Below are 25,304 nucleotides of genomic sequence, written 5' to 3' on the forward strand. Positions count from 1 at the left end.
CTTGAATCTCAGTTTGCATGTTCAGAAAGTAGGCCTATCTCTCAAGCGCGGAAGCAGCTACAGAAAGTTTCCATGTCAATTTCTGCTTTGGTGTAATTCTCCATGCATGTCGCGTATCTCCAATACGGAGGAGGTCCGAGCTAAGAATATGTTGATAAGGAGCAGCACATTATCAACAGCCGGTTGCTTAACTCCCGCTGTTCTAAGTCGATGCGTTTATAGCAATCATGTTTTCTTTCTTTTCCTCTTTTCCTTTTTGCAGTTCAGGTTGCTCTTCTACGGTTGCAGGAACTACGTTAAAGCGAGAGTTTTATTTCGCGCGATCGTTGCAGCATTAGCACCAAATATAACAAGTCAATCTTAAAGTATGCACGCAGGAGAAAAGACAAAGAAACCACAACACAGAAGCTACTCTGGCTCATCCAGGAGAACGCTCCTGTCTCGTTGCTTTTATAAAGCATACGTCGTGAGTTTCGCATTTGCGACACGCGTTCTTTTCAGCAAGGAAGATTTTCCGCAGTCGAATTCGCTGCTCGAGTGCTTTTGAGGGGGCAATGGCGCCTGGCCAAAAGGAGAGAACAGACGACAAAACATTGCAGAAGCTACGGCACATCTGGCTTCAGCTGATATCACATGAATGACACACCGAAAGAAGGCAGAACTGCGCTCAAAAGATAGCAGACATCATCAGCAGGGAGCGTAATTCTCCAAAAGACAGTTTTTTTTCCTTCTTTTTTTCAGAAGGCGGCTGTTTAAGTACACGCGTGAGACGACGTGAAATGTTAGCCTGCAAAAGAAAGAAAATGTAAATATACAATCCATATGGTAGAGCCTGATAAAAAAATATAAATGAAATGTCGGCAGTCTTTTGCTGCGCGGACTTTCATCATTACGGCCGCGATACACTTTCAAGGTGGTCGTACTTTTTCTGTCTCCTTAGCAATGTTATAAAGAACTCCATCGCCGCTCTCTGCTTTGAAAGAAGAAAAAGGAGAGAGACAGAGAGAAAAGTACTCTTTTTCTACGCGATGGGCTAAGCGGGGGAAAAATATACCGCATGAGAATGCGGAATAATAATGATGGCAAGGTCAGTTTATATTTCGAAGTGGGAACAGCGTTCGGAACATCGGTGAAATGAAGGCACGTAAAGAAAAAGAGAAAAAAAAAACTGAATCTGCACTTCTAAGAATCGCTTCGCTTTTGTGACAGACAGATTTTTCAATAGTGTCGGAAGATTCGCCAAAGGCACACAAAATAGAGGCCTGCGCGATCATTCAAAACTGTGCTGTATGGCGGGAAATGGGCGTAGCGACGTATTTGCCGACAAGTATGCCAATTTATTGTGAGTTAACAGAATATATGACTCCCTGTCGCAATTTTTCTCTGTTTTATTCGGTAGGCGTCTGTGATTTACCGTTTCATTTGGCTGCTGGTTTTTGGATTCAGTTCTAATTTTTTTGTTACACGGCGCAAACAAAAAAGTGTTTTCAAGGTTCGCTGATGAACACAATGACACGAACAAGCAGCATTTACATGAACATTTACATGACTTCGCGTTTTGTGATTTTCTTTGGCTATATGCGTACCTGTGCCGGACTGCCGGACTCTGGTGCTTGAGTTCTTGTCCCGATCTCCCCCTTTCTTTCATTACTCTTTTTTCTCCAAGGTGCACCACGCTTCTGTCCTAATGACGTAACAGCAGCGCATTGTTTTCTATATATATATATATATATATATATATATATATATATATATATATATATATATATATATATATATACACACAATGCAGAAGTTCTAGAGCCCAAATGCCTTCACGAAGACAGTTGTACTGGTTTAAATTTTGGAAGCTGCAAACAGAAACCATGCGACATTTGAAAACGTGACAAGGCGCCTGCGCGCAGTTACACAGTAGTGCTATCAGGCATGCTGCCAACGAATCGATGCTGCCAATATACAGGACTCTTTAATAGGCCGCAACCAAAAATTGGAGGCGAGAGCACACCAGCCAACTCAAGATGGCGATGTATCAGCGACGCATCGCAATCCGCCGCCAATACCTCCTCGCCCTCTATGTATTCTGGAAATGCTCACTTAAGTTCAGGAATTTCCATGTGAGATGTATCGTCCGTTGCATAGCTTCATTTGATTTAGGATTTGTTGGCAAAAGTGTGAAGAAAGTCAAGCGTTTTCGATCCATTTCTGATGTTGGGTCCGGCCGCAGACTCAATCACTCCTTGGTATCATGTATGTGAAGACACTAATGTCGCTGCCACACAGAAGCGTAGTCACGTGGTGCTTCGTTTAAATCTCGTAGGCTCTATTTGCAGTTCGGATAATGAATTACACAGCTGCTATACTAAATAGACTAACCTTTTATGCTTCTCGATAAGCTCTACAAATCTTGCAAGGAAGATTTTCGATTTAAATGAATATTTTAAATGTTCCTTAAGTAGTAATTGTATGTAACGTTTAAACTAATTATAATATTTCTCTGAGTTGCTCCAGAGGGTACTGAACCTACTAAGTTGCTTGCGTTCTCGAAGCTCACAGGTGGATTGAAATTTTGAAGGCATGCGACATGTTTCGCTGTATCTCGAACACATATTGATATTCTTGAACTCAACGCATGCTGGCAGGCTTCTACAATCACGTATTTGACATGGCTCAACAGGTGAGATTGCATATATGTGCTTAATAGAGCTACTTTTGCGCAAGAATACTTGGTGGTCATATTGGAAATTTAGCGAGGACGAAAAGCGTTTATTAAAGTCATAAGTGTCAAATCTGTAGGAATCCTGGTGCTCTTTGACTACGTTTGGGCCTCCTTGCGCCACTAGACATCACATATAATAAAATCGCAGGGGTATGCTTTTTTCTTAGTACCCTACGTCTCACCACAGATGTTGTTCCATAGGTATAGAAAAGCATGAAACGGCACGTTGGATAATTTTACGACGTGGAAAAAAAAGAGAGAGACCTCACTAAAGCACTAAATTTATTGAGTCTACAGCGGCGCTTAAGTGTGTAGTGGATGACGCACACTGCAACGCTATATAGGCTTTAGCAATAAGCATCATCAGCATGGTGATGACTATATATTGGGATCATATTATCGTCATTATCACCTCTCGCATTCGCGTTGCATTAGGTACAGTTCTGTATTTGCCATATAATGTTGCACGCAATATGGCAGATGACTATTTCATACCTACAAGGCTCACCGCAGTACAGAATTTCTGGCGAATGATTCCAGAATTTTAAAATTGCTGCGCCCGACGCATCTTTCTGAAAACGAAAACGCTCATAGAATTGCTCTAAAAGCACACTGGAATGCACTGGTTCACAGAGTGCGTATACGGTGGCGCCGCCAGAGGCGTCAGTGCCATCTGCGGAAGGCAGGCAGCTGTAATAGCTGTAGTATGCTTGAATCTCGTCAGGAATGAGACGCGCTAATTGCAAGACTCGGTATTGTAGTTACACCGGGCGACGACAGCCGATGGGCCGCGTGGTTTCTTATAATGACGCTGCACGTGATTCCGTCGTCACCGCTATTTGCCGCACGTGTTCAACACACCGTACGCTTATAAAGCAGACGACGGCTGCTCTGTTTTTCGCTGCACGTAGTCGATGGACGCACCATTTGCCTGTTTCGCATTCTATCAGCTACTAAGCGAGCTGCGCTATAACGGCGAAAACGACGTGCGTAATGTTTTCCCTAACAAGCTTGTATGCTGGTGGCCTATCAGTGTTGCTAGTACGGCGCCTTCTTGTAGCCTCGTCTATGCTTGGAGAGTCTGTCACAGAATTGCAATCGATTCTCGCAGCCCGCTGGTATTCTTCTCTTAGATTGGAACATTAACAGTCGAAAGAGAGATGTTCTCCGAGTTGGCGTTTCGTAAAGAAACCTGTTCTTCATCGGAGTGCCAGGGTTTGTCATTCTAAGTGTCTGCCTTCCTTTCAACAAGCGTCTTCGTTAGATAGGAACATTTTAGCTCGGAGACGCGGAAACGCTAAAATTCGAGCAGCAATACTGTTATTCAAAGAGTGAGGAACCGGTGAGCGACCTCATGAGATTCAGGTAGGACTGGCGATTTATTGACGCCATTAGGTTAAATACATGACGTACTGTTGCATCTCAACACTATACCAAGGGTGTTTATTGAATGTTTGCCACGTGTCGAACCACCGCACCCCCTAACCAGATGGGAGCATGGCGGGGGCAATGACTAAAAGCGCTCACTCCACCGTTGCCTGGAAACCGGAGAAAAGGTTCAGCGGGAGGGAACCAGGACTGCGAATGGATAAGCGCAGTTAATTAGACGAGTCGAATCACCATTCATCTCCTGGCACTTATCCAGCCGCCAAGACAGCGTGTAAGACGGCTGTTGCAGGATCGCACGAAAGGCCTCAGTCCGCGCTTCACCTCGCCGACTGAGCGAAGGACTGCGTGGGCAACGACGAACGAAACAAGCGTCGCCGGATGATTTCCTTCTTCCACAAATTCCAAAGCAGTTTCTTCGAGGCGGAGTTACTGCGGGTTATATATAGCATGATCTTGGTATCACAGTGAAGTCGGCGTGGATGGTTTGGTGCTGGACAGTCTTCAGATTCCCTAGATGACTCGGCTAGGGAAGACCACGGGATTAAAATCAGATACTTTTTAAGGGTGAAGACAGAGGGTCCTGATGTGAACTGAGACGTTAACTAGCTCCTGCGTGGAGTGGGCTTCCGTACTGCAGCCGTGTAACTAAGCTAAATAAACCCTTCTCCTTCATATTCTACAACTTGACATCGTTGTCGATGGGCTCGATGGATTCCAAGGCCCGAAAGGCACCCTAGCCTAATTCTTGAAACTGTCGACCCGCTGTGGTGATTTAGCGGCTGTGCGTTGAGCTGCTAAGTGCGTGATCGCGGCCTCGAACGCCAGCCGTGGTGGCAGCATTTCGATGGAGCTAAATGTAAAAAAGTCTGTGGGCCGTGCATTAGGTGCACGTTAAAGATCCACAGGTGGAACAGGTGGAACCACAGGGGGAATCACACTAATCGTCCAGCTCTCAGTTTTGATGATCCGCAGATTGTCAAAAAAAATCCAGGTTGTGATACTACGTTGTGCCTTATAATCAGATCGTGGTTTTGGCATCTAAATCTAGAGAACTCAATTCTAAATGTGTTTACGTCGCCGCAACAGTAGTGATTAAACTTATCCAGATAGCCTCAATCAGGTAGAACACTTCACCTCACATAGTTTGAAATCGCTGGCTGTTTAACCGCCTGTTTTATTGATTGAAAAAAATTTGCGCGTCCGTGCTGCGCATGTCGCGGGATTATATGATACTTCTTATCAGTCAGCTGTGGTTTGCTCGCTTAGTTTCGGTGAAGCTGTTCGGAACAGCATGAGACCTGAATAGGTTACAGCAAAACTATGGAAATGACTCGACACATAGTAATGTAACGGGAAAATATTCTCCCAGCAAGAACCGTAGCGAACCTCCACCTCCCAGAAGCGTTCGAACTCGAAGCATATGGAAGTATTCACTGATCAGCAGTTTAAAGAAGTAAATCACGTGTAGAGTATGGTGGCAACAAAAAGCAGGGGAGAGAATAATGGAACCTGTAGCCTTACAGGTATAGGTAACGGTAAAATACAGATAGAATTTTAAAGGGATAATGAAAATGTCAAGATAAGATGGGCGAAATGCTAGACTGCAGTCATCATCATCATCATCATCATCATCAGCCTGGTTACGCCCAGTGCAGGGCAAAGGCCTCTCCCATACTTCTCCAACTACCCTGGTCCTGTACTAATTGTGGCCATGTTGGCCCTGCAAACTTCTTAATCTGATCCGCCCACCTAACTTTCTGCCGCCCCCTGCTACGCTTCCCTTCCCTTGGAATCCAGTCCGTAAGCTTTAATGACCATCGGTTATCTTCCCTCCTCACTACATGTGCTGCCCTTGCCCATTTCTTTTTCTTGATTTCAACTAAGATGTCATTAACTCGCGTTTTTCACTCACCCAATCTGCTCTTTTCTTATCCCTTAACATGACACCCATCATTCATCTTTCCATAGCTCGTTGCGTTGTCCTCAATTTAAGTAGATCCTTTTTCGTAGGCCTCCATGTTTCTGCACCATACCTGAGTACTGGTAAGACACAGCTGTTATACACTTTTCTTTTGAGGGATAATGACAACCTGCTGTTCATGATCTGAGAGTGCCTGCCAAACGCACCTTAGTCCATTCTTATTCTCCTAATTATTCGTCTCATGATCCGAATCCGCGGTCACTACCTGCCCTAAGTAGATGTATTCCCTTACCACTTCCAGTGCCGCGCTACCTATTGTAAACTGCTGTTCTCTCCCGAGACTGTTAAACGTTACCTTAGTTTTCTGCAGAATAATTTTTAGACCTACCCTTCGGCTTTGTCTCTCCAGGTCAGTGTGCATGCATTGCAATTGATTCCTTGGGTTACTGAGCAAGGCACTATCATCAGCGAATCGCAAGTTACTAAGGTAGTCTCCATTATTTCTTATCCCCAATTCTTCCCAATCCAGGTCTCTGAATACCTCCTGTAAATACGCTGTGAATAGCATTGGAGAGATCGTATCTCCCTGCCTGACGCCTTTCTTTATTGGGATTTTGTGGCTCTCTTTATGTAGGGCTACGGTGGCTGCGGAGCCGTTATAGATACATTTCAGTATTTTTACATACGCCTCGTCTACACCCTGATTCCGTTATGCCTCCATGACTGCTGATGTTTCGGCTGTATCAAACGCTTTGTGATAATCAACAAAAACTCTTATAAGGGTTCGTTATAAGGGTTGGTAGACTGGAATAGGTGTAACAAAACCTGATTAGATCCAGTAGGCCAGGTGACTGTTTGTCACTGCTCATTTCAAAGAGGATGTCAATAAAGACAACTATGATCACCAGCATGGTATAAGTTCTCATGACCAGCGGAGCTGTAAAAATCGTGATAAGAAAACTTGTGCAAATATTTCATAAACATCATCATTGTTACTTACTATAAGAACGGTCACAATGGCTTTGCGGTCGACATGATATACACTAATCGGCATACTCGGAACTGCAAACATATTATTTTATAATGTTAAATCGATGCGCGTACCCCGCTGGGTCGTCGGTTGGGCCTGATCGGTGTGGCATCGAAAGCTATGTGTGTGCAAATCGACACGCGTAATACACTGCCTGTTCGGCGTCGAAACATGCACTTTGAATTCACCGACAACGACAACAGGGGCAGTGCCATTGCAACTAAACCACGCAAACTGAGTTGCTATAAATCTTACGGGGCTATGACCTATCGTATCTTTTTGCTTGCTTACTGGGGTATGAGCCATTGCTCATGGGGGCATGAGCCATTGCTTCTGGGCGTATGAGCCATTGATGATGATAGTTTTTCGACATGCTGTTCTGTATGTTGCATGCATGATTAGAAAGAACGTAAGCACTGCTCACATCACTTTGCTGAGTGCTTGTAGCTGTGTCTTACGGAGTTATGAGCCATCTAATTTCTTGCTTGATTACGGTGGTATGAGCCATTGATGACGATATTTTTTGTGTGCGGACACAAAAATCCTCTGGTACCTTGGCTATATACAGCTTCTCTGTAAAATGTTGATAGCTGGCGTTCGTGTCTTCCATTGCTGCCATCTCGTCTGTCTGTTTTGTGCGCAACCCGCAGTATGCACAGGGGCAACATCTCGAGAGAGTAAACCCCCAACCCTACATTCAATAAAAACAATAAAAAAAAAACTCAGAAACCAAACTGTGTGAGGCAATCTGCCGAAACATGACAGTATCCTTCTGATCCTAATGAAACATAAAATGGTTATCGTTTTTGATGATGATGATGATGATGACGACGACGACGACGATGATGATGACCATCATCATCGTCATCATCCTATTTTATGTCCATTGTAGGGAACGAAGGCCTCTTCCTTCTTGATATTTTTGGAGGTTTTTTTATATTTACTTGCAAATGACTCATGATATACAGCAGGTACTAAGCTATGGTGGTGTAACTGGAACGCTTCACGGCTGTTTAAAGATGATTCGATTAAAATGGCATGAGAGTTCAACGAGTGACGTCTCGTGCTCTAATACTACTACTTTTTCTGCCACTTAAATTGCAGCCCATATAAACCAAGTCAGCAATTTTTTATACGCAGTATGCAACACAACTTCCATGAGAAAAGGAAAAGCTTCCCGTCAAGTGCCCTTGCAACATTGTCGAATTGCGTGTCGCTACTCTTTAAGTGGACTCTGCGGGAAAATTGGTCTCACGAGCGTAATCATTTCTTTGCTCGCAGGGCCAACTACTACGCCAATGGGCGCCAGGTACGCGGTTACCACATGGTCAACGTGGCTCTGCACTGCGCATGCTCCGTTCTGGTGGCCATCGTCGCACGCTGCGTGATGCGGATACCTGCCCTCCACGCGTGCCTGGCAGCGATGCTCTTCGCTGCCCATCCGGTCCACACTGAGGCCGTGAGTGTTCGTGTTCTATTCTGTTAGGCTGGGGCACATTTTAGTCATGGATGATTACATCCTTGTGTCGAACGCTGTGAGAGCTTACAACAGTTATTTAAGCACTCGTAATATCCTCTCGAACTACCGCCCTCGTCTCACATTAACGAGGAACAGTGACATTTCCCCTGACATCTGCCAGACGTGTTTCTACAACACTAGCAGACCATTCAGAAAATATTTGCAACCTAAGCGGAATTAACAAGTGTCTTAAGGGTTCTAAGGCTTTTTTTGTTTTTGTTGTGTACCATGTCTGTAGACAGTACTTTTAGATGTTAAGTGAGCTTTGAAATGACTTCGACATCATTAAGAGGGGATGACACGAGAAACTGGTCATATGAAGAAGCACATGAATAGGACCACGTCCTGTTGCCCTACTTCATGGATACCCAGCCGTTGCTGCATCTAAGCAACCACTCAGCAGATGCGGAATAAAAGCTTGCACATTCTGATGTGCACTCGGCAGTCACCGCTCAGTCCTGACTGGCTGAATGGCGAGTATCTCGGAAATCGCCTTCTTATGCTAGAAACAGACTTATAGCATAAAGACTTCACACAGAACAAAATGAAGCTAAGCAACTTTATTACATACACGGACACGCGGTATGGCGTTTACACGACTTGATCTCCATAATATGGGCTGCGAAAATGACTGCAAATGTCAGGCGCCAAGCGATATTCAAGAGATGACTTCTCACATGTTCTTGGAGTGCGCCGATGACGTTTAGCGCTTATTACCACGCTGTATTCTTGAAATGACCGACCTGTTTCAAGTGCTTGATTCAGGGGACGACTACAAAAATTTTCTTTCCGCGAGCAGCGTTGGCAGTAGGCATGTAAACTCCGTTATCTCAAATTTTTTTTCTCATTAAAGGCAGTTTCTTGTAAATGAGAATGTAAATATCTTGGTACTAACCTGCCCTTTTTTTTCTTCGAATACGTCCTTGCACTGCTAGTTTGACCAATGCGGGATTCATCTTCATTGCCTCTTCACGAGGGCGCCATTACAGAATTTCTACTGACCATTCATCGAGCAAAGCTTTCTCACATCACAGAATTGGTTATTTCGTTCTTTCTAATGTGTGTAACATTGTTCTACGCTTCGCTCTGTACTCGTGATGGGCGCGAAATTATGCGCTGCACCTGCCTACCGACAAGTTCCATTCGTCGCCCTCGCGCAGGTGTCCAGCATAGTGGGCCGAGCCGAAGTGCTGTGCTGCCTCTTCTTTCTGCTCTCGTTACTCTGCTACCACTGGTGAGTTGGCGTTTAAGGAGGCATCGGTAGTGCGCCTGCATGTGATTGCATGGCGCACGACAAGTCTCATACTGCGATGTCGTTAGGCTATGCCGTGGTGACGTGGGCGCGTTGCATGCGATGCCACAAACATTTCTAAAGCCTGGCTGTAGCCCGTGATTCGCGCATGTTTATATCTTATGATGCAGCCTTTCTAAGATGCTTATTTCAACACTGTAGATCACCACTGCGAAAAAGCTAACTTTAGCAGCACTTGCAATCATTTGGAACAACACCCAGGACAGCCTGTGTAACTGTACATGCTTAGTCCACTAACTCCTTACTGCACATTTAGGCGACAATAAATTCAACAAATATTTCATTCTTTCTTTAAGCTAAGCGTACTACAACATGTTTTTGCGTAGTTTCGAGCCAAGACTAAACGCAGGAAAAAAATTAACAAAAAAGTGATTCCCATAGTTTCATTTTCATAATTTTCAGGCATATATGGGATCGGGCTAAGAAGTCTTTCTTTCTTTTTTTCCTTTGCTTCTCCGCAATCTTTCAAGGCCGCTTTTTGTTCTGTGTATGGAAAAAAACAGTAATGATGACTGTCCTTGTTTTAGGATAAGTATTTCCTCGTGAATGTTGCAGACTTTAGGGTCCACGGCGTTCCTTAGAAAGAATCCTAAATATAGTCGCTTTTGAACCATTGCAATTACTTAATCACTAAGTGAAGAACCGAGTTATTTCCCATTTCAATGCGCTGTCAAACAAGTTCACCGAAGCATAGCTTTATACGTTCCGTAATCGATAGCTAAACATTGCGCCTGTGTTATTGAACTAACGTGTCATAGGTGAGAATACTCAAGTCACTGAAAAGTGGGAAGAACACAAACGTACAATACTGCAAGTTGGCCAACTCATAGGTAACTCTCTTTGCCAGAATATTGCGGAACAAGACGCCTATTATCAGAAAGACCGGCGCTGTATCCAGCTGTCGTAACCTCACATATTGCCTCAACAGAAAATCACAGTGAATCTAGTCTGATTTTCTTTTTTAATTCAACCAGATAGAGGATTGTCGCTGACGCAGATCTCCGAAGCGACTACTACATCTGATCAATACGTCTTCGAATATTAGTATGTGTTGCTTAGCGGGTATGAGCTTGCACCTCGCAGCGACATGAGCGTACTAGCAGTGCGCAACGTTTCCAAGTCCACAATGTTGCCAACGTGCGCAAGAGTTTGTTCGGAAAAGGTATCCCGAAAACATACCACGCCTTGGCGCACGCTTTCTCAGCAATCTTGCTAATGGTTTCTCGGCGCTGACGCCGCAGTTTCGTGCATTAGCGCATGCCTTTTCTTCAAGCACAGAGTCTTCGTTAAGACGTTCGGCGGAAAAAAGAAGCCGCACTTGTTAGAGACCGCAGCTTGCGGGAGTAGAAGCCCTAATGCACGCCTTAATACTGGGAATAAGCTTTGGATTTCAAAAGAGCCGAGTGCAGTATTTTTTTCGGGAGAATGCCCGTTCTGAGCATTTTGAAGAAAGAGGATTGCTTCTCGACTGTTCCTTTTTGTGCTCCTTCGTAACAGAGAGCGAGATGCGTAAGCTGCCTACACGGATAAGCCTCGTACGGCGAAGGAGCGCTAGCTTTGTGCTAGCGCGCCGGAAAGAAGCGTAATGGCACAGCACGCTAAACTCAAAATCTGGCTTTGCGTCCCGTCTCTTCATAAAGGCTAGGAAGTATTCTTTTTTCCTTCTAAGAGCCATTCTCCCGCTGGTTGCTATTGAAGAAGAAATCCGGACGTCGCGATTTTGCATTGGTACGCTGTAGCGGGGCCTTTCAAGACGCCGACGCCGATGAGAATGCTATTGAAGTCGAGCGATTCAAACAACTTTCTCTCGAGAGCATCTAGAGAGACTATGAAAAGAAAATAAACACATATTGTGGTAAAGAATGTTTTCTTTTATTTCTGTTTTTGCTAGGAAATACGCAGTAATGCACTCATATCAAATTCCTCCTACATACCTCGTCCTGTACTTTTTCTTCAACTGGTGGCATTACGCACAGACGCCATCCATGTTCATACGTGGTTTTCGTTTATGATTAGGCATTTACGAGGACTACTCATATACTCTCATGCTCAGTTTTGATAATTAAAAGGAAATGCAAGTGCTCTTCACGCCATGAAGTGTTTAAAGTAACACCCCGTTTGGTGAGCGACTGTTATTGTCAGGTATTCAGTTCACCTCGTGTAATTGTTCCCCGTCTTACCCTGTTCCGAGATAACAAGCAAAACGGATCATATTTCTTTTAACATCTTAGACCTATTTCTTTTTGTTTTAGCTCTGATATTTAGGAGTGTCTGATAGGTGCAGAACTGCAATTGTTACATGTATAAAAACATTACATATACCACCCCCCATTTTTTTCGGATCTTTATGCCTCATGATAATTTATCCGCCAACTTACTCTCCGTAGCCGCCGTTTCATTAACACTCTTTTGATTGCGCCAAGCAATCGATAACATGCACTGACGCTGCATCATTCAAATTAGACCTTCGTTCATTTCTCCTCGTGTTGGAACTAAGCTCTCGTTTTCTGTTGTTTATTGCGAGTCTACACCCCCGAATATCGCGAATGGTATACTGTAATGGAAAGCATCGTAATTTCCCAGAGAAGCATCGAGAATGGGTGTCCGAAATGGGAAACTCTCCACTTTATGAATTATGTGTCTTCCTCTCAAGAAATTCCAATGCCATTTTGTACACGTACATTTTGTACAAAATGTTATGAAATATTTATTTGCGTTTATAGCAAGTAGGACGAAGTCTGTAGAAATCTGGGAAACACGCTGTGACCATTCTTCACTGACGCAGCTGCCAAGATTCCAGTGATGGCAGAGAAGGTCGCGCAAGGTCGATGTGCCTCGCAGCATGCGGTATACTGTCCGTGTGTGCGCTGCTCTCCAAGGAGCAAGGCATCACCGTGCTGCCGCTGTGCATGGCCCTGAGGATACGCACATTAATCGTTGATTCTGGGAGTACAGAAGGACAGACGCAATGCCATATGGCTCGCCGACGATGCTGGTAAGTTGTTTGTGTGCTATCTGCAAAACCAGTTCCCCTTGTCGCATGCTACCAGCACGTACTGCATACTACACGATGATAATGAGTTGACACAGTGCCACATGCTCGCAAGTAAACTCTTAACTCTGGACAAAAGAAGAACAAAGATGACACCGCCAAACGTGTGTGTCGTCTGTGTTTTTTTGTCCTGTTTCTGATTTGCTACGCATCGCACATTATGCGCTACGCGTTTCGCCTCCATCATGATATACCAACAAACCGAGCGTGCAACTTTATACAACTTCTTAACTCTGCTCCACGTAGGTTCCCTAACGAAATGGAACGTATTTGCTAAACGTTCCACTTACCAATCGAAACCTATGTGGAACAAATGTCCTTTAGTGTTGAGTTTCTTGCCGCAGTTAAGCTATATCCCTCTTAATATTCTTCCACATAAGTGGCACTAAATAAATCGAACGTCACGATCTCTTTCTCTAAACGTTCTGCCAGTCAACCGTAGTAGAATTCTGAACTAGTTCCACCTGCCATTCGAAACTTAGTTGGAACGAGAATAATAGTATACACTTAGCAGGTGTGCAGATGAATGAGAAACAGAAATGAATCTGCGTCTGTTGGCCTGTCACTTCTGAAGGACTACAGAAAGAACGCAAGAATACATGTAATGTCACAGACGATTTTAACGAGCTAGCGGACAGCGTTCCAACATAAAATTTGCAGCTACACAAACGACGTTGGATAACGATGTATTGCTAAAACCAATCACCATGGCTCGTTTATTAGGCACGAGGGCGTATTTTTGCATTTTGCCACAACTTCTGAAATCATAAGCTGACGCATTTAGGGGACTCGACGAGCCTAATGCAACACAATGACACTATACAGGAAAGGAGAACACCATTGCCTTTCGTGTGCCTGTGGGCAAACCTGGATAATTACAGCGTCTCGACAGGTTCTATCAGTATGCAATAACAGCCCAGGAAAATATCGTGTTAAGAATATCTGGCCTGATATTTATTCACTTCTATTTCTGTAAGTTTCCGCGACCCGTACCATGATATAAAAGTTTTAATTTTACTTTTAGCTTCGCCCGATATCATTCGGGATAGAGTGTTATGGGCCACCGCTACTGACAAAACATTCGAATCATGAAGCTTTTAACGGGATCGTACTGCAGTGAACGGTTTGAGACAATGCTAAATAAAAGGGTTTTCTTGAGTTTCCATAGCGAACATTGTTTTCCATTGTGAACAAGGGACTCGTACGGACCTGGAAACGTCAAGTGTTTACATTTTTATTCTGCTCTTAGCGAGTGTTCGTTTTAATTTCTTCGTGTTCCTTCCCCGCCGGACAGGTTACCGTCGAACTCTTGACTTGTCTCGCATGACTTGGCTCGTGTGATAAACAAATAGTGAGGGACGTACAGTGCACTGACCACTGAGAGAGCAAGAAAGATAAAAAAAAAACCAGGGAAGTCAACCAGAGGAGCCTGCGGTTTGCTACCCTACAATGGCGATAAGGGAAAGGGGTAATATAGAAAGCGGAAAGCGAGAGAGAGTCAGCGCTCTGTGCGCACGCTGCACTGTGTCTAGCGAATCGCCACTGCGCCAAAACCGAGTACCGCAATGAGTCCGTTGGCCGCGTAGCTTAAAGCTTCACTAAACTCGTCACGATATATTCAACGTACCACAACGAGCGGGGGTGGTCAACCGAGCCGTTGAACGGCCCATTATCTCTGAATTTGAGAAATCACAACAGCAGCTCTACCAACGATAGAACAATTACAAAAAGAAGGGATCAGCTTCGAGCGTATAACACGAGTCTGCCCTGCAGTCCTGTTTCCCGGCACCTCCTTCCTGGAACATCCACAGTCGAGAAAGCCGTTCCTCTCTTTGAATTCTCATAATCGGCGTGCGGAACGTCCCGGTTAAGTTCAGGCATAAACTCCGAGCATCATTCAGTGTTTCACGAAGGATGTCACAAAACCCATACGTATATCTACGTCTTTTAGAAACACAGCTTGGATTCTCAAAATGATTTTCTCTAATTTTCAGGCCAATGTGCAGAAACTGCCTACGAGACACTGTCTACCGATGCTTTTTGGATCGTCACCTTGCCGCTCTCGCGGCATTGGTAAGTGTAACTGTTTTTCTCATTGAGCTGTGTTGAAATGTACACCGGAATATAGATGCCTACTGGGAAATTGCGCTAGAGCATGAGTACGAATACGGCAAGACGTCTGAAGTGAAAGTGACTGTGCAACTTCTGGACGCGTAAGTAAAATGTTCCGATGTACTGCGGATTAGGCGAAGCTATTCCGTGCGGTTAACTGAAAGGAAAAGCCAGTACTCTAAACTTATGTGCTTTAACCACTGGAAAGCTGGAAAGGTTTAGAGTAGTGTTGTTTGTGTCTATTTTATAAACGTACGGTGGATGTATTAAAAGAACGCTGGCAGCATTAACTCAATGGCTATGACGTTAGTGGCTATGACGTCGCTGCAGAGCACGACGTCGCGAATTCGAATCCCGAACGCATGGGGTACATTCGAATGAATTCGGAATGGAAAAATGCTCGTGTACCGTGGATTGAGTTCACGTTGAATACAACCACAGATGGTCGAAATTATTCCGCAGTCCGCCGACAGGGCGCATGCCCTCACAATGAAATTATGGTTTGGCGAGTAAAAATGGCAGAATTTAATTCAGGGTGCGTAAGAACACAATGTTTCATGAAAGTTGGCAATTATACCTGTCTTTGCGGTGCCAACAGCCCTTGCAATGCGACAGCGAAAAGCTGCCTCACGCGAAGTCTACAACGAGGCATTTCGGGTCGTCGCTTATTTACCGCCCGCCCAATGAAACATGGTCGACAAAGCGCGCGACATTAAATTCGTGCACCGTAGTCTGTGCTTGACTCCGGTGAGCGAAAATGTACGCTGCCGACTCTAATGTGCCCTCACGCCCGTTACACAAATGCAGCTTTTCCCAGGTTGAGCTCGCTGCTCGTATGTTCCTTTAACAAAGCTTCGTCACGTTCGCCCGTGACTGCGTTATGAGCGCCCGGTAATGAAGGCCGGAATGCGGTCCCTGGGATTCGCGCGTTGACACGCAGATGGAGCGCGATGCAGTACTGATTACTACTGCGTGGCTGTCGCTCTGTGTGAAGTTGTCATGGCGGCGCCGAGGCCACGATACGGTGCAAATGCATATCCGTGTAGTCGCACGCCAAGCGCCATCGCTGGCCGTCACAGGGTTGCCGGAATTACGCATTTTCCGCTTCGCTGATGGCTCTGCGAGACGCACGCTCTCGGAATGCTTTACGCGGAAGTTGATTGGTGATTTTTTTAAGCATACTTGAGAATTTACTATATCTTTTTCTGTTCTTATTGCGCTTGACAAAGCACTACTGAGCAACTCAGCTTGAGAAAGTCACGCTAAGTGCACGCTTTAAGGTGTTCTACAGGATGGGCTAGAAACACATTTCATGCGACATGATTATGAAACAGAATTAATTTAATATGATGTATGGAAAAAAGGTTATTCGTGGGTACGTCACAGATTAAGATATTTGTTAGAGTAGGTACAGTGAAAACGCTATTGTGTAAGATTCGCATTAGGGGATTGAAAGTTAGCCAGAAATCAAATTCGCGTGAACAAAGTCAATGAACTCGAAATAATAATCGCGTGCAATGTTTTAAAATAATTCGCGTCAACCTAATAATATGCCAAAAGCGGCACACACACATACACACCTTTTGACCCGACGACCTTCTCCAAGGTCACTCACCGGGGAGCACATCTTCTGTTCAGTGAAGTCCGTAGGCTGTGGTCCAAAGCACGGTACGCTATGAGGGACAACGTCCTGGCCTGAGGAGCAGGCAATTTTTTTGTTGTCTTCGATAACCTAGTGACTTTCACAGGGTACGCTGAGCGGTATCTCTCATGATTCAAGATGCATAGCCACACGCTGAGGTCCAGAAATAATTGAAAAAAGTAATATTTAATTGTCACGTATTTCAGGATGGTTAACTGATACGAAATGAACCGCATTTGTGTTGTACATTCCGTGCACTTGCCGCAGTAATTTCACTCATTCCATGTTACTTCAAGGCCATCCGCCAGTCGCGGTAACCATGCTGTAACACTACAACGCCTTCGTTCTTAGGTTAAAAATTAAAACCAAAACGTAATACTTACACTTTTTCGCAAGAAATAGATGAAGCATGCAACACAGCAGTTTTTTTTTAAAGGGAATCTTTCTTTGCCTACTTTCCCAGGTGTTGCGTGGCTACGTGGCTCCACGGTAGTGTGTGCTGTTGGGCTGGAAAGATAAGTTTATTAGACTCAGAGAAACATATGAAATCAACGAAGGTCGACAATTCGCGACAGTGACATGAGAAGACACACGAAAACGAAATATAGTAGAAAGGAGGTAATACATGAAGCGCCAACTGCACTCAACAGTTTGAAGGACTGTCCAGGAATAAGACGTCCAAGGGCACAAACAGAATTTCGGAGCACGGCTGCTATCTCGGCGGATATATATGCAAATCTAAATATGAAACTACCAGCGAAGTTGCTTATACAACGCTTGCATGCCGACCAAGTAATAACATAACAATTAAAACTCTGGAAATAAAATTCTACGCAAAACCAGAACATATAATGTCAACTCACTGGTCAATAAAGCCCACCGATGAATTATCGTAATGGCTACTAATATTTATGGAATTCTCCGATTCACTGTAGTTTGTTTCATTTAGCTGCTATGTATGCGCGTAGGCGCATTGTTAGCCTATCCTGGATAATAAAGATGTCCCACTATGATTGCGCTACAGAACGTGAACATTTCAAGCCTGTTTACAGATATGTCTAAAGCACATTGATGTGTTTGTTAAATAGTTTATTATACATCGCGGATTGTTTTAATTTGTTTAACTTAGCCAATTGGTATGTGCCACTGGGGATATGCCCATTCTTGGCCAATCATCCATAACGGGCATGTCCAGCAGTCACTGGGGAAGTGTACAATTCCTAAATGCTACTTGATGCGTGTCGTACCTTCGATGCGCACTACTGCCATCGCAATTGTTCCCTTAACAAGCGTAACACATCGCCTTCGACCTTGGTGACATCTCTGTGTATACGTCTGACACAGTACGTCGGCTTGAATTGCAATTTGAGTTAATATAATTCACCTCATTAATAAATCTTCGCGTCGCAACGTTTCCAATGTCTCTCCCTTACCTAGTCGTTATGTCACTTGCCCATGAAGCGACCGTTCGCGGGCGTGTTACCATTCTGAGACATTATCTACAATTGCCACTTCCTGCGGTGGTGCTTCGGTCGGATGCCTAAAACAAACATGCGACAGTGCGGGCGCAGAATAAGTCTACAGAAAAAACAAAATAGTAGGCGTGGTGTTCTCAAAGCCTCCAGAGCGTCAAATAAACCTTCAAAAAGAATAAAATTAGGTTCGTACAATTACGAGGTTTAGCGATAGCGGTGCAAAGATTCTTATGATATATCCAACGTTGTGTTCGTGTTTTTCATGCCAAGTTATGTTCGTGGAAAAAAAAAAACACGGAAACGAAGCTAACAGACAAAATTGTTGCGCGTCTTCACGTACGGTGCACGCCCTGAGCCCGTCGTTGATGGAAGGCTCTTGTCGACGCCTCGAGATGGAAGGCGTGTGCTTGCAGAGAGCGCGGGAAGTCGCCAGGCAGTTGGCACGGGCCTGTGGACCGCAACGCCTAAGTGAGATAGAAATATTTTATGATGGTAGTTACGTTGACTCTCGCGCTGCACATTGGAGTGCTTTTCATTACACGTGCTACTTCGTTCAATACCGCACTTATTCAAACGTTAACAAGTTATTTACTGGGGGGAACCACCTACGCAGCCGGCCAGGCGTTTCCCAGAATATGTTTCTAATATGTGCTGCTCTTGGAAAAGCGTTTTAACGCAATGAAAACACAATGAAAATGAAAAATTTTGGCGTAACATGTAATTGGCGCATCGTGCCTTCGCAGCTGCTCTCTAATGTGTCGTGCCTCACAGGAAAAAAATATGTCACAACCGGCGAAGTATGGAGGCATAGTGTGAGCGATGCAAACGCTCTGCTTCTTTTCACGTGGGTGGCCGCCGACACCCTTTCGCAAGCAATGGATGCCGATCGATAGCAGACGTAGAACGGTACCAGGTGCAAATTAGTGCCTCGTTTCACATCGATCGAATGCGCGCACCGGAGAGGTGGTGGCACAAAGCACGGTGGTAACCATTGTTCTTGCCGTGTTTCCCTTGATGAGCATCGTTTCTATGCGCGAACTTGTGCCGGCTTGCTTTGTTGAATGCTGGCGTGCGTACTTGCGTAGGCGGGAGGGAAGCACACACCACTTTGGCGCCTTACGGTTGTGCGATAACACTTGCAACAGCATCTCCCATTCGCGACACTCCCTCGAATTGTTTCCTGTTCCTGCGCGTTTGTCGTAGCTATAGCTCCTGCTGTTATAGGGAACGGGGCCCGTAGTCGTTCGTTCATCAAGAAAAATGTACACGCCTTGTCATTATGAGCGCACATCATTGCAGCAGGAGACGGCCATGATTGTTGCTTGAAAGCCAGAAAGGCGTACAATGCACCTTACAGCGGTTCGTGCACGTGATCCACAACAGAAATAACGTGCCCTTAGAAACCACAAGGCTCAGCAGACTTTTTGAGCGACACGCTGTTCTAAATGAGCTCACACCATAGCAACCAATAAGCTCCAAACGACTCCTTGTTTATCAGGTGGGGTCATTGCAGGCCAAAGTTATTCGCCACATCGGGTAATTATTAGAGTACGGAGTTTGCGTGAAGCTCGTGTTATTAAAGATGCCACATAAGCATGATTGATATACTCGCGGTAAACTTTTTTTTTTTGTACTATGAAGTGAACGCTATGAAAGCCGAGCTTGTGCACCTATATTTGTACATGTGCACAACGTAGTCTGAGCATGTTGTGCATGGGTTTCCGTTTTTGATTTCTTTAACCTTGTATAGCTCTGAAGCGTTAGGGAAGGCAGACAGTGGACTCGGCGTAAATTTCTCAAGCTAATCATTGCTTATACACACCCAATACACCATGTGCGTAGACTTCTGAACAGCGAGCAACGGCAGCCTGCCTCGGAGCCTCGCAGCGGTAGTGTGATCTCGGAGTCGGTCAGGACTATGACTCTCAACTGACGCCGGCATCTGTAGAGCCGACGCAGCATAAGCCAACTGGCTCACGATTTTTGTACGTGCCTACGTTTGCTATTTCTAAATGCATTCGCTTGGCGCCCACGTAGACGCTAGAAACATTTGTTTTGTGCGTTTCGACAACTTTTTTGCTGCTGAGCTTGCTCATGAGTTTCTCATCTGAGCCGACAGTCGGGAGGGCAAGCAACGAACATTCACCGTTACGCGCAGGCTCTAATTTTGGCCTTTGAGAAATGCGTATAACTTGCGATGGTCTCGAGCGTGCGAAATATCGAAAGGCCCAACTAAAAACGCATTCAAACCTATAAAAACAAAACAATACTGTTCTCTATTTTCGCTGAAAGAAAACATCAGGAAAACGGCGGGTATACTTCCTGCTGCGATGCAAGAGTTGATGCACATTTTTCGCTTCGTAGACCCCCGTGCCCCCCCCTCCCCCTCCGAAGAGAAAGAAGAAAAGTTGTTCGCCAGTATAACGACTTCGGCTCATGTCGGGATCGTCATCGTCAGCCTATCTTTATGTCCACTGCCACCACTTTCTCTTTGCGATCTCCAATTGTCCCTGCTGAGCGCCAGCTAATTCCAAGTTGTGCCTGCAAATTTGCTTATTTATACAGACATCTTAGAATAATTTCCCTCTAAAATTCCGACCAGCATTCGGGAAGACAAATTGCCACAAATAGGAAATAAGCCCAAGGGAAGCATCCTTGAAACTGTTTGATTAGTCACAAAAAAAAAAAATGTTTTTAGCTAAAGCTGGGTTTTTGTGCAGAATGCACTCAGCCATTGGACCAAGGGGAGCTGTAACGGTCAAATACGAGCTTTCGCTAACAAAGCCAAATTATTTTATGAAAAATAAATGAGGCACAAGCCAAAATAAGTTACATAGGCAATAGATCACAAAGATGTAACAGCCTGTATGTGGCGATGTACTAAAAAGCATGGAACTGTATGGGTATACAAAGAAGAGGAGAACATGCTACATACGCAGTAGGTGACAACAAAACGCCTAGCAAATACAAAATACGTCGTTGGAAAAAAAGCAATTTTTGAAACTGTCTAAGCGCGATTCGAATCGCTCAAGGTTAAGACTATGAGTGCCACGAATTTCCCAAACCAAACAGGTGTCCTAATGGCCCATAACCTGTGTATAATCTTATTGCAAGGAACAAGGTGTACTTTCGTGCGTCATTGTGCAAGTCTGTCTAGCGATAAGTCATGGGCTTGTGATGGAGGATAAATGTGGTGGTCATACCTGGGACGCTATAACGTAAAACTATTCCAAACTTTTCTATTCCAGTTCCGCACTCAGGCCTCCACGATCGCTCAAAAATTTTTTTGGACCACAGGCACTTCACCTGTCTGTCACGCGACGTCATGAAAACCGGAATAGCTCCCCATCTCACATGACGTGTACCAACTGATTATGCATGATTTGAACGAACAAAAGAAAAATAGTTATTTCTGATTCGGCACCTTTTCACTATGAGCCCTCGGCAATTGGTCAAAAGTTTTCGGTTTGCACCCACTTCACCTCCCTGTCACGCGACGTCACAAAACCCAAAATACTCACCGCGTCAAAGTGACGTGTACGCGATAGAGATGCATAAATATTCCGAACAAAACTGAGTTTTCTACTGAATAGGCGCAGGCTGCCCCGTTCCGAAAAGAATGAAAGATGGCTGCCGCTGATGGCTCAGGCACTGGCTACTCGCACCTGCCGGGGAGCATGGCTTTATTTCCGTATAACAAAACATTTTGCGTGGCCGTGTAACGTTTTCGAGCACTTTCGGCACGCATACAACCTCGTTCTGCCAGCTCTTCTTTGCTGAGGATCCGTTTTAGCGTCATTCTTAAGCTTCCGTTGCATGCCGCCTCGATTTTCGAACAGCCACCGCAAGCTAAGTAAGGGAAAGTGGACCAATCGCAGACGCCGGCACCACCCTCTTCATCCGGTTATCAATTTTCAGTGCTGTGGCTCGGCCACATCGAATGCCTCTCCACTTGGGCGTGCTCCTCGTCTCTTGTCAGCCAATTAGATAAAACAAGCCACTCAGTGTAGGCAATGTTATTCGCTTTTCAAGCAAACAAAAGTGACCTATGAACGAGGAGAGCGTTTGATTGGCCTGTTGAGACAAACCTGCGGGTGACCGCCCGATGCTTGCGTCGGCGGTTACGCAAATTTGATGTCAGGAGATTGGAATAAAAACATATTGGAATAGTTTTACGTTATAGGGCCTCTGGTACACATAAATCTTAGCGCGTTTTTTCGCAAAGATTCCCGCTTATTAGCCTCGGTTTCCTTTTCGCCCCCAGGGCAGACTATGCATTGTCTCTGATTGCTTTACACTATCATCATCATCATTATCAGCCTATTTTATGTCCACTGCAGAACGAAAGCCTCTCCCTGCGATCTCCAATTACCCCTATCCTGCGCCAACCGAATCCAACTAGCGCCTGTGAATTTCCTGATTCCATCGCCCTGCCTAGCTTCTGCCGTGATCGACTGCGCTTCCCATCTCTTGACACCAATTCTGTAACCCTAATTGTCCACCGGTTACCTAACCTACGCATTACATGACCTGCCCAGCTCCATTTTTTTTCTCTTAGTGTCAACTAGAATATCGGCTATCCCCGTTTCCTCTATGATCGATAGCGTTTTCTACTTGTGTCTTACCGTTGCGCCTAGGACTCCTGATACAGCGTTCTTTGTGCGGTCCTTCACTTGTTCTCCAGCTTCTTTGTCAGTCCCCAAGTTTCTGCCCCATACGTTAGCAGCGGTGGACTGCACTGATTGTACACCTTTCTTTTTAATGATAATGGTAAGCTTTCAGTCAGGATGCCGTATACCCTACAACCCATTTTTATTACACTATAAACATTAAATTAGGGGGTTTTGCTTTCCAAAGCCACTATCTGCTTATGAGGCACGCCGTATTGGGAGACTCGGGATCAATTTGGACCGCCTGGAATTCCTTTACATGCGCCTACATCCAAGTACACGGTTCTTCTTGCATTTCGTCCGCCATCAAAATCCCGCGGCCACGCGCTTAGCAGCGCAATGCTTTACACGGACTGACTGTTGCGCTAGTTGGTGCGATGTGTGTCTTTGTATACTTTATGCACGTTTAGCTCTCGAGTTAGTAGGCTTTACCTTGTTTTTTTTTTCTTCTTGTCTTCAGGCATCTGGCGTAGTTATGGCTTCTCCTATGGACCTAGTTATCACTGTAGGACCGTCGTAGTAGTACTTGAGTTGTTTCGGTTTTGCAGAAAGTGCGCCGCTCTTTTGCTAAGTTGCACAAAGCCTGAAAAACGTACATATCCTTCTTTACAATACAGTTCCCGTCCATATAGTAATGCTTGTATGCTGGCGCAAGTATAATGAAAATAAGTAAAAAAAGGAACCTAATTATTCACGCTAACTGTGCCTTGACTGCCGTAATGTTATATCAGAAATTTACCCGTGGTATAGGATGCAATAAACTTCTTTTATTTCAATAAAAAATGTGCATTTTCATTACTTAGGAGCTTCAAATAAGCAATAGATAATGATGACGTGTGCGACAGCCCCTCGCCCCCCTCCCCCTTAAAAGAATAAATTTCAGCGTTCGCGCATTATAAAGGACTCACAAGATGAACAATATAATGCAAGGCGCACTTTCCGCGTTTGTACATGTTTTTGAATCAAACTTGCGTCACGAGGCTCATGCAGAGGGATGCGGCCATGCATTGACACTTTTTTCTGAGATGGTGGTATAAAAATATGAATAAACGTAAAAGAAATGCAACGAGAACCAAAACCTCGTTCACACGCACAGTAAGCAACTGGGCGGACTGCTCGCCAAGCCCCATTGCCCATTTTGGTTGCACTCTAGATGTGTGAGCGCGTCGTCTAGGGAGCGTTTGAGCGCAATTCTTTCCCCAATTCCTGCATAATTCGAAGTCACAACCACGTGAAGCCAACAGGCAAAAACAGAGAAGGGTAAGGGAAATTGCTCGTTTGCTTATTTCAATTGTAGAAATTATGGACAAGCGGAGGACCAAGTGTATGGAAAACAATTGGCCGCCGATGGGGTACGAACCCATATCTTCGTTTTACGCGCGCGATACTCTTACCATTTGAACTACCGCGGAACCGTTTTTCCGTCAATTTTCTTGGTAATTTATGTACGTGTATCAGAGTGAAACCCGGCAGTGCAATATAGACAGTACCGCCACTCATGGCGCTGGAAGCGGATGAAGGACATCCTTCCTGCCGTAAGGCGTCACGTGATACCTAAACTTGGGAGAAGGCAACTGGCGAGTAAACCCTCGCGTGCTACCAGAAGACATAAAAGGTGGCGGGGAGGAGATAGCAACACTTTAAAAAGATAATTTGAAGATATTAGAGAAACTGCAGTAGAACGAAAGGAAGCGCAACATCTTATTGACCCACGTCGTTTCCGTGTATTCAAAAATTTATGAGGTGCGCTGCCTGGTTGCCGAAATCATTCCTTCACCCCAGGGCCTTGCGGATCGACCGGTCGCTGCTACGGACATATATGATAAATGCTAAGGACAAGACGTGCTTCTTCACTTGAATGTAGCAGGCTTAACTTATACTCGCACGAGCTAGCCACTGCGGAAGCACCAGCAGAAAACATAAATGTTAGTTACTTAATTCGGCTTTAATGGCGCAAGAGCGAGTAAGGCCATGCTGCGCCAGTCACAAGATATTAAGCAATCAAATGTTAAAGAAGCGAAAGCTGCGTTACATTATATTCTGTGCGAGATACCGGTTTCTTCTAGAAAGCTCAACATGTCAGGCACTAGCGGATCATCTCCCAGTATTGAGCGGAGTCTTATTGTATGTGTAGGCTAGAGCTAGAGATTCTGTAAAAGTTTCAACTATTTAAACAAATGTCATTGTATATACGCACGCAGTCGCTAATGCAAGCTTAGATTCGTCAACGTGCAGCCATATTCGCGGCTCATGCATCCTGATTGACAAGCCCGTCTTGTTACCCCGTTGGCAATAACATTTACGAACTTTCCGAAACAGCAAGCGTATCTCGCGCAATTGCCACGCAATGATAACTGCAAATCAGTTCTCCGGAAATGCGCGAGTTGGAGGAAGTTTTATGTAACGAAAATGAAAACGAAAATGTCCGCCCGACAGCGGCATGGGTTACAAAGGAAGCCCGCAGGG

General features: G+C 44.9%; 1 protein-coding gene across 1 annotated transcript in view; it reads left to right on the forward strand.

Moving 5' to 3' along the window:
- LOC135901695 (protein O-mannosyl-transferase TMTC1-like) overlaps positions 1-25,304 on the forward strand; it is a 153,978-nt gene that overhangs the window by 71,997 nt on the left and 56,677 nt on the right. Inside the window, exons 2-5 of the mRNA XM_065431541.2 lie at positions 8,338-8,515; positions 9,736-9,809; positions 12,673-12,882; positions 14,934-15,012. Coding sequence (XP_065287613.1) covers positions 8,338-8,515; positions 9,736-9,809; positions 12,673-12,882; positions 14,934-15,012 — 541 coding nt within the window. The remainder of the gene's footprint in view (positions 1-8,337; positions 8,516-9,735; positions 9,810-12,672; positions 12,883-14,933; positions 15,013-25,304) is intronic.

The sequence above is a fragment of the Dermacentor albipictus genome, unplaced genomic scaffold (genome assembly GCF_038994185.2).
Source record: "Dermacentor albipictus isolate Rhodes 1998 colony unplaced genomic scaffold, USDA_Dalb.pri_finalv2 scaffold_16, whole genome shotgun sequence".
Lineage (NCBI taxonomy): Eukaryota > Metazoa > Arthropoda > Arachnida > Ixodida > Ixodidae > Dermacentor > Dermacentor albipictus.